A 12541-nucleotide genomic window follows, 5' to 3' on the forward strand; every position below is an offset into this window, starting at 1 on the left:
AAGGCTGCTGCAATGGGCCCCATAGCTCCCTATAAGGGTCCAGACAGACCCTTCCTTGCTAACCACTCGGTGGGCTCAGCAAAGGGTGGAGCCCGCTCCCTTTCTGTCCAAGCTGTCAGCTTGGGCCAGCCCAGGTGGGACCCCACTTGCCCTGGCTGTCTGATACCTGCACCCTCTGTCTACATTAACCCTTCCGATGCTGCACACAGCCCCTTTCCTCACCCCTCCAGAGAAGCCCACCAGTGAGCCAGACAATAGGAAAGGTCTTTACCTGAACACTAAATGGGGGCCCAACCCAGAATCATTTAGCAGGGGTGGGGCGATGGGGGCTATTAGGTCTATTAAAAGATGATTTGTGCCTGACCCAGCCCCGGTTTGGATAGAACAGAACCCACACCTGACCCAGGAGGTGTGGCAAATCCACAAGCTAGCCTGTGTGCTTGCTTGTGGGGACAGGATGCAGATGGGAGAGAATGACTTGAGGGAGGTCAAACAGTGTGGCCTGCCCCTTTAAGGGCCAGGGGCCAACTAGTCCTGTTCAATTATCAGACTCAGCTGGGAACGGGTCAAGTGATTGCAAACCAGCAGTCAGGTCTGCTCAGGGGAGAGTGATGGCTTTTGAAGTAGGGGAGTTAAAGGGGTGGGTTTTGTTTTGTTTTGTTTTGTTTTTTTGCCAACCTTGAGGCAAGGGAAGATTTTTGGAGGGATGTAGCCCCATGTGGGCAGAGGAACTGCTTTGTGTTTGAGTTAATAGGAGGCACGAGGCAGCAAGTGTACTGGGGGTTGCCTCTTCCTCTCCCCATGTATGAGTGAAACCTCAGACAAAGGGGCAGTTTCAGTCCAGTGATTGGTTTCCTTCCTGCCTCGGGTGCGAGGAATTTTCTGCCCTTGAATGGCTGTGCTCTGTCAGTTGAGTCTCTGGGTTAGGGACAGGACTGGAATCCAGTGCTAGGAGCAGGGAAGTGGGAGATGGATGGAGGCTGGGGAGCTCCTTGGAGCTGTACTCTGGAGCTCTTGTTCCCCAGGGAACCGCAAACAGCTGTATACTTAGCAATCCCCAATATCCCATCTCTCCCCCTTTTTCCCCCTCCTCTTTCTGATCCCTGACTGTTCCCCATCCCCCCACTGACAGACCCCTCCTCCACTCTGCCTCCTAGGACCCTACGTAAGTGACCCCCATCCCCAATCCATCTCCTCCCTCTCTCTTTGTGGATGCCCAGAAGAGGAGTTGAGAGAGAGCTGCTGAAAACTCACTTGTGTTGGGAAGGGGAATTATGGAGGCTGGTTTCCTGCTGACTGCACGGCTCTCCCCGATTCTGCTGGGGCTGGCAGCTCCGGCACCTTGCCCATCCCTCGGCTCTCACCATGCAGCCTAGGAGTGCACTGGTCCTTAGCAGCGGCCCCAGATCTCTGCACCCTGCTGGGGGCATTTGCAGGAAGGTCTAAGTCTCGTGTGATGCCCAAAAGGGCAGAGCGGGGGGAGGGATGCAAGCCAAATGCCTTTGTGATTCCTCTCACCAGCCCAGATGGATGGGGCACTGCTTGGTCCAAGCCCATATACTGAGGGAGCCCCTGCCCCTCTGTGACTGGCCCTGATCCAGCCTGAGGGAGCCCCCCCACCATCCGAGACTGGCACACACTCCACAAGCCCTAGCCGGAGGGAGCCCTGTCCCCATCTGACACTGGCACCGAAGCCTGGCTTGGATTCCCTCACTCTGTGTGTGTCCAACCATGCCTCGCTGTCTCTCCCTTTCCCTCCCTCCCTCACCTCCGTCTGCCTCTCCCTCCTCCTTTCTCCACAGGCCCCCCTTCCCCCTGCCTGAGTCAGCTGCTGCCATTCAGAGGCCATGTGAGCCTGCACACACATGGCTCGCAGCACTGCACAGGGCTGTATTTTTAGCAGACGGTATCAAAAGCATAATTATGTCTGTTGTTTAAATGCAGCCTCTTTGTTGGCAGCTCCCAGAGCCTTCAGCTGGCTCCCAGGCTATGCTACCAACAAGGAGGGCAAGGAGACACAATGAGAAACCCAATCCTCAGCTGCTCTGAGACTGCCCGAGCCCAGAGGGGTCCAGGTGGCAGGGGATAGAAGTCCCCTCTCCAGGATCTGGGAATACCTTCCATTGAGGTAGGTGTAAGAACTTAGCTCCTTTCACTGTTCCCTCTGCTCTGGCTGGACCAACGGGGGGTGTAGGGGGTGGGGAAGAAGGGTGAGAGAGCTACAACTCCCACTCCCCAAAAAACTTACTTCTGGCCCGCTAACAAGTCCAAGCTCCCAGGCCAGATGCATGCCAGCTGCTGGTTTCTCAGAAGGGCGTGGCCCAGAGCCTGCCAGTTGCTTACCTAGGGTGTGGGTAGTGTGACCAGACAGCAAGTGTGGAAAACCGGGATGGGGGTGGGGGGTAATAGGAGCCCATATAAGAAAAAGACCCAAAAATCGGGACTGTCCCTATAAAATCAGGACATCTGGTCACCCTAGGTGTGGGAGATGATTAGGCTGAGGGGGCAGAGAGGAGGCTGGCTGGGGTTTGTCAGAGGTGAGGTCAGGTAGGGTTTTTTTGGGGGGGGGATTTTAGAGCTGGGAAAAGGATGTGCTTGGAACGGTGGAGTGACAGGTGGCAAGGGGATGTTGGAGGATGTGGGGGTTGTTAAAGGAGTCTGTATTCCACATTTGTAAGGGGAACCTACATTCCTTTTCTATTTCCTAGCCCCTTTTTTCCCGTCTCTGGGGACCCACATCCCCAAACACCACCTTTTTTTTTTTTAACCAAAAACATGCCCTCCGGAAGGTGCCAGCCAGGGCAGCATCAGGACTGTACCAATAAGTACTAAAAGCAATAGCCTTCAGGGGTTGTAATGGGGTTCCCCTTAGGTTCATGAGGTATAGGAGACGGATGGGGGCAGCCAGCTCTCTGTGTTCTGAAGGGTACATGGATCCTGCTGGGTCCCAGACAGACTGGGATTGGAGCAAACTGAAGGGTTTAGTTTATTTAAAAAAAAAAGTCTGTCTATAAAAACTCACCTGGTATAGAAGTGGGGAGGGATCTGTCTCTGCTGGCAGCATTAATTCATAATAATATTGAATCCTTTGAATTTCAACAGCACTCACTCCATGGCATATGTCTAAGCACTTTGCAAATGTTAAGCCTCCAAACTCCCCATGCAGAAGGTCCTCATGTGACAAAAAGGAGAAACTGAGGCACTGACAGGGGAAGTAACTTGCCCTAGTGCCTGAGTGGCAGAGCTGAAAATAGAACCCAGGCCATGTGATCTAACCTCTAGACACCACTCCAGGAGCAGGGCTGGGAACAGAAGCCAGTACCCCTGCTCTAACCACTGAAGTCATGGTTCTCAACCTTTGCCTCCAGGACCTCACTTCCATGTAGCAATATGGCAGGGGTAATCATGGTGGTCACAACCCCTTGACACCTGTTTACCATCCCTCCCCCTCCAGAGTCATGACCCTCCTGGCTGAGGATCTGTGCCCTAGAACACGCTTCTCCTAGAGCCAGGAATGGAACCTGGGAGTCCCGACTCCCATTCCCCTGCTCTAACCACTGCTTTCCAGCACACCTGGGTGCAGGCTGCTCATTTGCCCTTCTTCCTAATGCTCTCTAGGTGACAACGTCTAGACTGGGTGTCACGGGGAAAAGTGAGGAGGGGTGACTGGCTGAGGGCAGATGGGACCCATGGCTCCCTGGCAGCACCCATCTCCCTCAACATGCTCCTATGGCAGAGAGGCTCAGAGTGAGTGCAGGAAGCCTCAGCTGCTGCAGTGAAAGCCCTGGCTGTTCCCCTTTGGACGTGAGTTTTGGCACTGTTTGTCATTCTGACCCCGGCTAGACATGGGGCCTGGGGGTGTTGTTTCTGTTTCTGACAGGGTCTTTCCATCGCCTACGGGGGGCCTCCAGGTCTGGTCTGATCGGGCTGCTCCATCCGGGTCGGGGGGGGGGGGGGGACGACTCTGGAAGAAATCCAGAACTTGTGTTAATTGGCTGCTAGAGGAAAAGTAGCCCCAAGAGATAACCTAGAGATAAACCCCAAACAACAGCTAGCCCTGAGCACCCCCATGCTCTGGGGGAACTTCTTGAATCCAAGGGTGGAGCTGACCTGTGACCCACTGCTACAGGAAATATAAATGCAGAAGGAGCTGGGCACCTTGGAGTTCTGGTTGATTATTGGTGGTTAACCCTCTCCCCACCTGGAGAACTAGGTACAGCAGAGACTAGGGCAGCTGGATATGAATGGGCTCCATGGGCAGCACACAGCACAGGGTTATAATGAATCCCTGAGGATAAATGATTTCTGAACCATTTGCCTGTGTCTGTCTGTCTGTCTAATCACCCTACACACTCTCTTTTGCTATAGGTGCTCCTCCTTCTGTCCGTCTCTCTTTCTATTTTAGGTTTTTCTGTGATGCTCCTTACGGTACTCCTTAAGCATAGTATCTAAGTCTAACTGCTGAGATTCCTGGGTTGCTCTTGCAAACATGGATCTAAGATAGTTCATTTGCTTATTGTCAGTGTGCCCAACTCAAAACTGTACACAGCAAAACCAAGCTGATTAAACAATTGCATGAAATAGATCAAAGAAACCAGACACCTGCAGAAAATCATTTCAGAAATTAGCCAGACAGGCAGTAGCTGGGAAATCCTTCTGCCTGTAGATAGACTGTTTGAAGGCATCAGGGGGTAAGTGTGCCAGATCAGGGGTCCTGGGGTCCCTCTCCCGGTTTCTATTAACTCTTTGTCGTGGGATGCAGGGGTCTGTGGGTGGATCTGCAGGCCTCCATGGTGGGGTATTTCAACCCACAGGTGTCTGACCCCAGCTCCTTCTGCTTTCTTGCCTGTTGAGTTTTTGTTTGAGATTCCGCCACTCCAGAGGGACAGCGCTGAGTTCTTATCTGTCCCTCTAGCTCCACTAGCTCAGCCCAGCAAGGCTTGGAACCCAGCCCATTCCCCACGGGATACCTCCTGTGCTCTGAATTTCTCTCTGTAATACTGGAAGCTGGCCTCATGCTCGCTACAAGGCATCACAGTGCAGAGACCAGTGGCATGTTGGCATGAGACTGTGACGTTGCCATTCGCCTGCATTGGAACCTGGGTATAAAACAGCTGATAATTGGTTTCAGCTGATGCCAAAGGGTGGGGAGGGGGGAGTGACAACCTTAGAGTCTGAACACACGCAACAGGCAGGCAATTAGTACAAGCTCAGAGCTCGCCTGTGCTAGAAGCTGTTCTGATCTACTTCCCAGCCATCCCTTCACTACAAACAGGCGCTAATTGATCCCCTTGTTGACTGTCTGAGCTAAGAGGCCAAGGAAGGAATAAGCCATGGTGCGGGTTCTCTCCCCTGCACCCCAATGGGAGTCCCTTAGGGCAGGGTGCAGCACATGGGAGAAGCTTGCCTTGCTGCTGTGACTCCAATAAATACAGGATGTTGCTTCCCGGGGGTGTCCCATCCCCCTGGGATATGAATTGAGACCCAGCAACTCATTACACAGAGGGGCTGCCAAAATCACATTTTGCCCTGGGCTGGATTTGAACCTGTAACCCTGGTGCTCTGAGCAGGGCGGGAACCAACTTTTTCCGTTTTTCTTTTTCATTCTGAAATGGAACAAAAATTTAAAAAAAATGTCCTGCAAAACCAAAATCCGCCCCCCCACCCCATTTGTTTTGGGTGAATCAAAATGTCATTCCAATGTTGACTTTTTAAAAGTTTGCTGTTATATTTGGATAATGAACTTCTGTCAAAAATAGAAGCAAAAAACTGTTCTGAAATGTCCCCGGTCGACTTCCATGGGAACGCTCAGTTGCATTTTCCTCTGTACGAAATGTTGAAACAGGGCCGGGGGAATGGGGCTATTTGCCCCGGGCTCCACAGGGGCCCCCACAAGAATATAGTATTCTATAGTATTGCAACTTTTTTTTTATGGAAGGGGCCCCCAAAATTGCTTTGCCTCAGGCCCCCTGAATCCTCTGGGTGGCCCTGTGTTGACATTGACGCCCTTCCCTGTGAAATGTTTCACTTTCCACAAATCTACATTTCCCGGTGGGAAAACGTCCCCATGGGAAACTCCTGACCGGTCCTACTCGCTGTGATCAACCCCACTGGAGATGAAAGGGTGCCCTGCTGCCTGGTTCTGGGAACCTCTTCTGCATTCAAACCCGGCCCTGTTGTTGGGTGACTGCCTCAGTGCCCTTCAGAGCCCAGGTTGCTTCTGGGCCATATGATAGGATCAGGGTTTGTGGGGTGAATCCCCAGAGCAGAGAGCTTCACTCCCACAGCAGGGAGACGAAGCCAGAGAAAACAGCAGCTGTTCTCTGCCCTCTAGCAATTGGGCCCATGCAGCCTTGGATGCTGGCAGTTGTTTTTTTCATGGAGAAAGGCAGGAACTGGCTGGGATACTGAATTTTCCCACATTTATGCCCTGAGGATTTGTAATTGCAACCTAGACGGTCACTGGAGTGGGGCAGGAAAGGATCTTGGCTGGAGGACAGTGCCTCTAGGAAGCCTTGGTCTACACTAGAGAGATGCGCCGTGCCAAGCACCATGGTGCCTGCCTGCGTACCACACCCTGTATCCACACACACACTCATGCGCTCCATGGTGTATGGTTAGTCACCCCACCATAAGGATTAGGCTAGCTTCAAGTAAGGCTCATTACGCTGTCACTAAGCTGGTCTCTGGTGCACTGTCTGCGTGCATGGGGATTGCTGGCATGATAGCCCCACTGGGGCAAATGCTGCTTGGTCTAGTGCCCCACGATGCACCAGTCGTTGCTGTCCTGTATGCCTTCAGCATCTTCCTCTAGCCTGGGCAGGGTATGGGGCTGACTGGCAAGCCTGGAGATGAAGGAATGGGGAGGTGCTTGGTGGAGGAAGGCTGTAGCTGGGAGGGAGCAAGATGTGTCTCCTGACTCCCTTTCTCAGTTAGTGGGATCAAGGCAAGGCAGACAGCAGCCATTGGATAGCTGCCATTGATTTCCCAGTGGGCTGGCAACCTCCAGTTAGGGAAACAGCGCAGAGCTCGTGGTTGATAGAGCTATACCCATGGCCTGGGCTGGCTTTCTAAGTCCTCAGTCCCCAGGGGGAGCTTTTAATTGCATCAAGGTATTTGAACCCAGTTAATGCCACTTATCTCCATAAGTAGGAGTCCCCACTGGGCAGGGGGCGTACACGCACACAGGGGGAGCACAAAATTGCTGGAGAAGCAGGATAGGGCCTTTCTTTGCCATCCCCTTTCTCACCTCGCTGCCCTGGGGGTTGGTTGAAGGGTGCCCCAGAATCTCACCTGTGTGGCACCTTTCAGAGCATCCTGGGTGCATCACGATGCTGATGAGATGCTGCAGGTCATATTCCATCCCTCCTGCCCCCCCGTTCTTGGAGCCTCCTTTTCCTCTCTGGCAGGACTCTCAGCTGGCGCTCTCCACCACAGGCTTGGGGTTCTATGGCTCAGTTCCACGCCACCCACGACTTACTTTAAGAAACCCCTGAAGAGTAGGATGTGCCAGGGGATGCTCCCAGAGACACCTGATAGGGTGACTCAGACTGGGGGGCGGTCTGCCTGGTGGTAGGGAACCAGGGAAAGGAAGGGGATAGGGGATCCTGTGTGTCCCTAGCATATGTCCTGCAGTAGGCACTCGCCCTGCCCTATAGGGCCCTGTGCCCCCCACACACAGCTTGGGGTTGCAGTCCCTGTGGCTGCACATGAAGGGAGCCTGTGCTTTGGAATATCACCCAGATACCATGGTGACGAGCGCACTGCAGAGGAGCAGGTGGGGTAATAGAGCTCGGGGGTGGGGGGAAGATTCTCCTTGCTGTTTTGCATGGGGAGAAAAGAGAGAGGCAGGGAGAGATTTAATCACAAGATAATCGGCTGCTGAGGTGTCGTTTGTTAGGTCCAGTCCCAAGGAGCTGGTTTGGGTTGCGATGCAGGGGGACACGCATGCACACCTCCTTTGCAGAGCCAAGTCTGGAATGCGAAGGGTGCAAGTCTGCCCCATCCCCAAGTGCCCAGACAATGCTCAGCACCTGCTTTTGGGAACCCAGGGTGTAACAAGAAACTGACGGTGGAGGGACGCTGTCTCTGAGGCAGCAGAGGGTGTTAAAGGCAGCCTTGATGCAGGCATTGTCTGCTGGCACATGTGCCTGCTGCAGTGAGGCTGTCTGCTCTTCCTGTAGGCCTCTCTACCTTTTGTCTTATTTTAAGGGGTCCTCTGCTTTTCCCCAGGCTCATCCCTTTAAGAGATGCAAGGTCTCTGATTGGACTCATCCCTTTAAGAGACACCATGCCTTTAACCAGGCTCATCCCTTTAAGAGGCTACTGAACATCTGATTCTAGCATGGTTCTTGTGACTTCTTAGTACTATGAAAAAAAATTACATTTACTATAACCCCAAACTGCACCTCTCTTCTCAGACTCATCCGCCGTATGTCTCTCAGTTCTTGTGCTGATCAGTGACTGAATGTCTCTTGAAACTTGCGTGCTCTTGGCCAGCCTTATAGGGAAAGGGCAGAGAAGGGGTGTAAAAAATAGCCATCTCCCTACAGAGAGGTAGCATGGTCATGAGGCATGAACAGGGGACTGGGAGTCCTTTCTTGGCTCTTGGAGGGGAGCATGAACTATTGATTAGAGCTGGGGGGAGGAAAGGGAGGACACTGGGCACAGGCCTTTTGGTTTCTCTTCTCAGTTGTGAGAGGCAGTGTGATGCCTTGGTTAGCATAGTGGCACTGGGTAACAGGACTCCCAGGTTATCTTCTCAGTTCTGCAAGGGAGTGAAGCCTCTTGCTTAGGGTAGGGGAGCTGGGGAGTCAGAACCCCTGGGTTCTATTCCTACTTCTGCCACAGATTTGCTGTGTGGCCTTTGGCTTGTCCCTTCATCTCCCCATGCCAATTTCCCCATCGGTAAAAGGGGGATCATTGCTGGGAAGACTAATGCTATAAAGCTGGCAATGTGCTGCTTTGATGCTAGATATCAGCCTTCCCCATTTGCCCCTGTGCCATCCTCCTCCCCCCCACCCCACATTTCCTGCCCCCCCCCCCCAGCCCCAGCAGTGGGAGTTCGCGTGTGTGACTCCCATTCAGCAGCTGTCCAGGACGAGCGAGCCGTACCGCCAGCCAGAACTGAAGGGGAGTGAAGCTGCCAGAGCAGTTGGGCTGTGTCCCTAATTCCCAGAAAGCTACTCGTGTGGGAGTGGATGTCCTCTCATGCCCTCCGCTCCGCTGCAGCTTTCAGACTCCTGAAGGTTTGACGTTTTCAAGCACCGGGCGCAGATTAGCAATAGCTTTCTTGTCCATCTCAGCGGGTGCTCAGAGGGAGACGGGGAAGGAAGGTCTCTTTTCCTCTTCCCCCTACCCTTCCTCTCCCCACACCCCTTCATCTTCATCACTTTCATAGCCTCAGGTAGGTCCATGCTGGGCTGATTTTCGATTTGTGTGTGTGTGTGTTTGGCTTTCCAGCAGGGATCCACTTACAGTGCTTGGGTGTTCAGAGAAATTAATGAAAAGGAAGGAAAAGGGGTGGGGGAATCATATAGAGGGAGAAAATAAAGGAGCTGTGAGCGAGAGTGCCCCAGACAAGGGGCTGCTGTGATAAGTGATCTGGACATGCTCGGGGGGGGGGGGGGAATCTTGTTGCCGTTTTGCATGGGGAGGAAAGAGAGAGGCAGGGAGAGATTTAATCTGCTGCTGAGATATAGTTTGTTAGGTCTGGCCCCAAAGAACTGGCCTGGGTTGCGCTGTAGGGGGACAGGCGTGCGCCTCTCCTCTGCAGAGCCAAGTTTGGGATGCGAGGGGAGTGAATCCATCCCGGAGGAGGGAGAGGAAAAAGGGGTGATGCTGCTCCGCCAGTGCTTTCAGGAGGAGGGATGTGGTGGGTCGAGCCAGGCTCAGTGGCTACTTCATCCTTCCCAGCTATCTCTAATGAGCATGTTGTAATAAGTAACAAGCCTTTTGCATTAGAAACTTCAGGGCCCCTCCTGCCATAGATGGGCGCTGGGGCTAGGGCTGGATCTTCCCTTTCCCTCCCTGGCACCTCATCCCTCTTCTCTCCCTACTGTCTGCTCCCCAAATTGCAGCCTGTCAGCTGCAAAGCTCCATCTGAGCCCGAGCGGGTTAGCTGCCCTGGAGTCCCTCAGCCATGCCAGGAGGGCGTTTCCTGCTGGGCAATGCCAGCCTGTACTTCTAGCTCATCCCTCACCATTGTAGTGACGCATGCCAGCCCCAACTCTGCACAGGCCACCCAGGCTTTGGTGCCAAGGGGGTTAAGCAGGGGAAGTCACCGAGGTTTCTAATTCGAGAGCTGCTGTCCTGGGACGGGGGCGGGGGGAGAGAGAGTGTTACATTTATTTGGCTTTTGTTTATACAGTTCGGTATTAAAGGTCCTTAGCTCATCTTTTAAAAAAAAAAAAACAACAATGCACCAAAGCAGGCAGAACCCACACCTGGGCAGCTGCCATCGCTCTGTTCGGACCCAGTCCCAAAGTAGCTAAAATAGCTGTCCCTGGGGGGCTGCCAGTCGGATTGCCTCTGACCCACTCACTGCACTCTCTCTCTGCTCTCTTTTGTATTGGCCAAATTCAGCCCTGGAGCAAGAGGCACAGCACCCCGTGACTGCTGTAGAGGCTGGGCCTGCTTACCCCAGGAAGGGATTTGAGTTGACCTATCTCTGCCTCTTAAAAGCTGTCCAACCTATAAGGGCAAAAGCTTCCCGCTGGCTCCCTGATATTCAGTAACCGCCAGCGGCCTGGCAGAACTCAGGCCTAGGGCAAGGCTGTTCACAACAAATCCCCACCCAGGCAGAGCCCAGCTCTTTAGTTCCTGATCAGATCCAGAGTTGTTCTGAATCAGCTCCTCCAGCTTCGGGGTGGAGGCATCTTTGGACCAGTGGAAGCAGGGGCGGCTCCAGGCACCAGCGCAGCAAGTGCATGCCGGGGGCGGCCTGCCGGTCGTCGTGCGGGCGGCGTTTCTGCAGGAGGTCCGCTGGTCCCGCGGCTTCGACGGTAATTCGGTGGCGGGTATACCGAAGGCGCGGGACTGGCAGATCACCCGCAGAGCTGCTGCCGAATCCGCGTTAGGTGCAGGAGGTGGAAGGGACAGAGCTGGGGCTGGACTATCTGTCTTTCAGAAGTAGTTGCCACTGATTGGCTCAGAGTCGCGGGTTGGCTTTTCTCTGCTTACCCCGGGCCCTTGGCCCAATTATGCTGAGACAGACCCCAGTGCCCAGTGAGTGAGTGGGGAATCTAGGACCCAAAGGGGCCGCTTCCACCTCAGCCATGTTTCTTGGTGAGAAAACTGCAGAGAGGAGCCAACCAAAGGCTCCAGCTGCTAGGAGTAGAGCAGGAGCAGCCAGGCTGGGACCTGTGGACATTCAGAGAACTTGCTGCAGTTTCAGCTTTGTGCATACAGGTGGTTTGCACTAACCCTCTCCATTTCAGCCTCACTCCACATTTGCTCCCCATCCCGCCTTCTCCCTCCCCTTCCCTTCCCTTCCCTTTCCATTTAGCTGATCTCCTCCTAACTCACTCCCACCATCCCCGGGAATTGTGGCCATTTGCTGCCATCACATTGTTTGCTCTGCATGTGTGTCCTTCCCCCACCCCGTGTCTGTCCTTTCTGTTGGTTTGTAAGCTCTTCAGGGCAGGGACTGTCTGCTGGTCTGTGTTTGCACAGTGCCTGGCACAGTGGGGCCCCATTCTTGGCTGGTTCTTAGGCACTACCGTAATAAACTCGATTTATTAACCAGGCTCCTGATGCTCTTCCGGCTTCACCAGGGTAATGATTTTACGGCTATCTAGACCTAATTTCCCCTCCCCTCCAGGTTTTGTCACAGCTGCAAACCCAGCAGAGCCCTGGGAATTGGCCCTGGCTGTTCTGAGCCCTGTACCAACCCCACCCTTACCCCACCTTTCTGGGAGAACCAAACTTCCTGGAATTATGTGACTGCCAACAGGCTGCAGCTGCCCTGGGGAGAGCTGAGGGGGAGAGAGCCTTCCCCCCACCATCTTGCATGCCAAAGAAGGAAGCATTGATGCCTCAAGCCAATGTCTGATCCTCTCCCTGGTCTCCGGCCCTACCTTTTGCTGGGGCTCCATCTGTGCAGAAGAATGATTCTTGGAGCAGCTCAACAAGGGCCACACCATGGGGCTGAAAGGGCAGCCCTGCCTGCATATAGTTGTTGAGCTGTGGCTTGTCCTCACCAAATGTGTGCCCAAGTGCCTGAGAGTCTGATTGCGCTTTCCCTGCATCGTTGAGTGGTCAGAGACCAGGAGTGCCTCCTGCAATGTTCTCTCCAGCATCTCCGAGTGTGTGGGTTGGTGGGGGGCTGTTGATGATCTGGTGAATGCAGGCTTGGGGGAGAGAGTGGGGTGGCAGGAAAGTTGGTGGGGGAAGGAATCAAAGATTATCTGGCTCCAACGCTTTGCTCAGTCATGAAAGGTCTTGGCAGAGGGGCCATGACCGTCAGAGTCTTGTCTTTGTTTTCTTGGCATGGAGCTGGTGATTTCTTTTTTTTTTTATCCTTCCTTTTCTGTTGGGATTG

The 12541-nt window shown here is 53.7% G+C and overlaps 1 protein-coding gene across 5 annotated transcripts in view; it reads left to right on the forward strand.

Annotated features, from left to right (window-relative positions):
* The first annotated feature begins 697 nt into the window (after positions 1-697).
* The window catches only part of HR (HR lysine demethylase and nuclear receptor corepressor), a 42526-nt gene continuing 30682 nt past the window's right edge, over positions 698-12541 (forward strand). For 2 of the 5 annotated variants that reach the window (XM_039527558.1, XM_039527561.1), the window contains exons 1-2: positions 1498-2128; positions 3619-3804. In XM_039527558.1, coding sequence (XP_039383492.1) covers positions 3730-3804 — 75 coding nt within the window. In that variant the 5' untranslated portion in view covers positions 1498-2128; positions 3619-3729. Of the gene's footprint in view, positions 869-1497; positions 2129-3618; positions 3805-4561; positions 4692-12541 lie in introns of those variants that run through there. The other 3 variants (XM_039527556.1, XM_039527559.1, XM_039527560.1) reach the window with 3 other exon arrangements.

This window comes from Mauremys reevesii, linkage group 2 (genome assembly GCF_016161935.1).
Source record: "Mauremys reevesii isolate NIE-2019 linkage group 2, ASM1616193v1, whole genome shotgun sequence".
NCBI lineage: Eukaryota > Metazoa > Chordata > Testudines > Geoemydidae > Mauremys > Mauremys reevesii.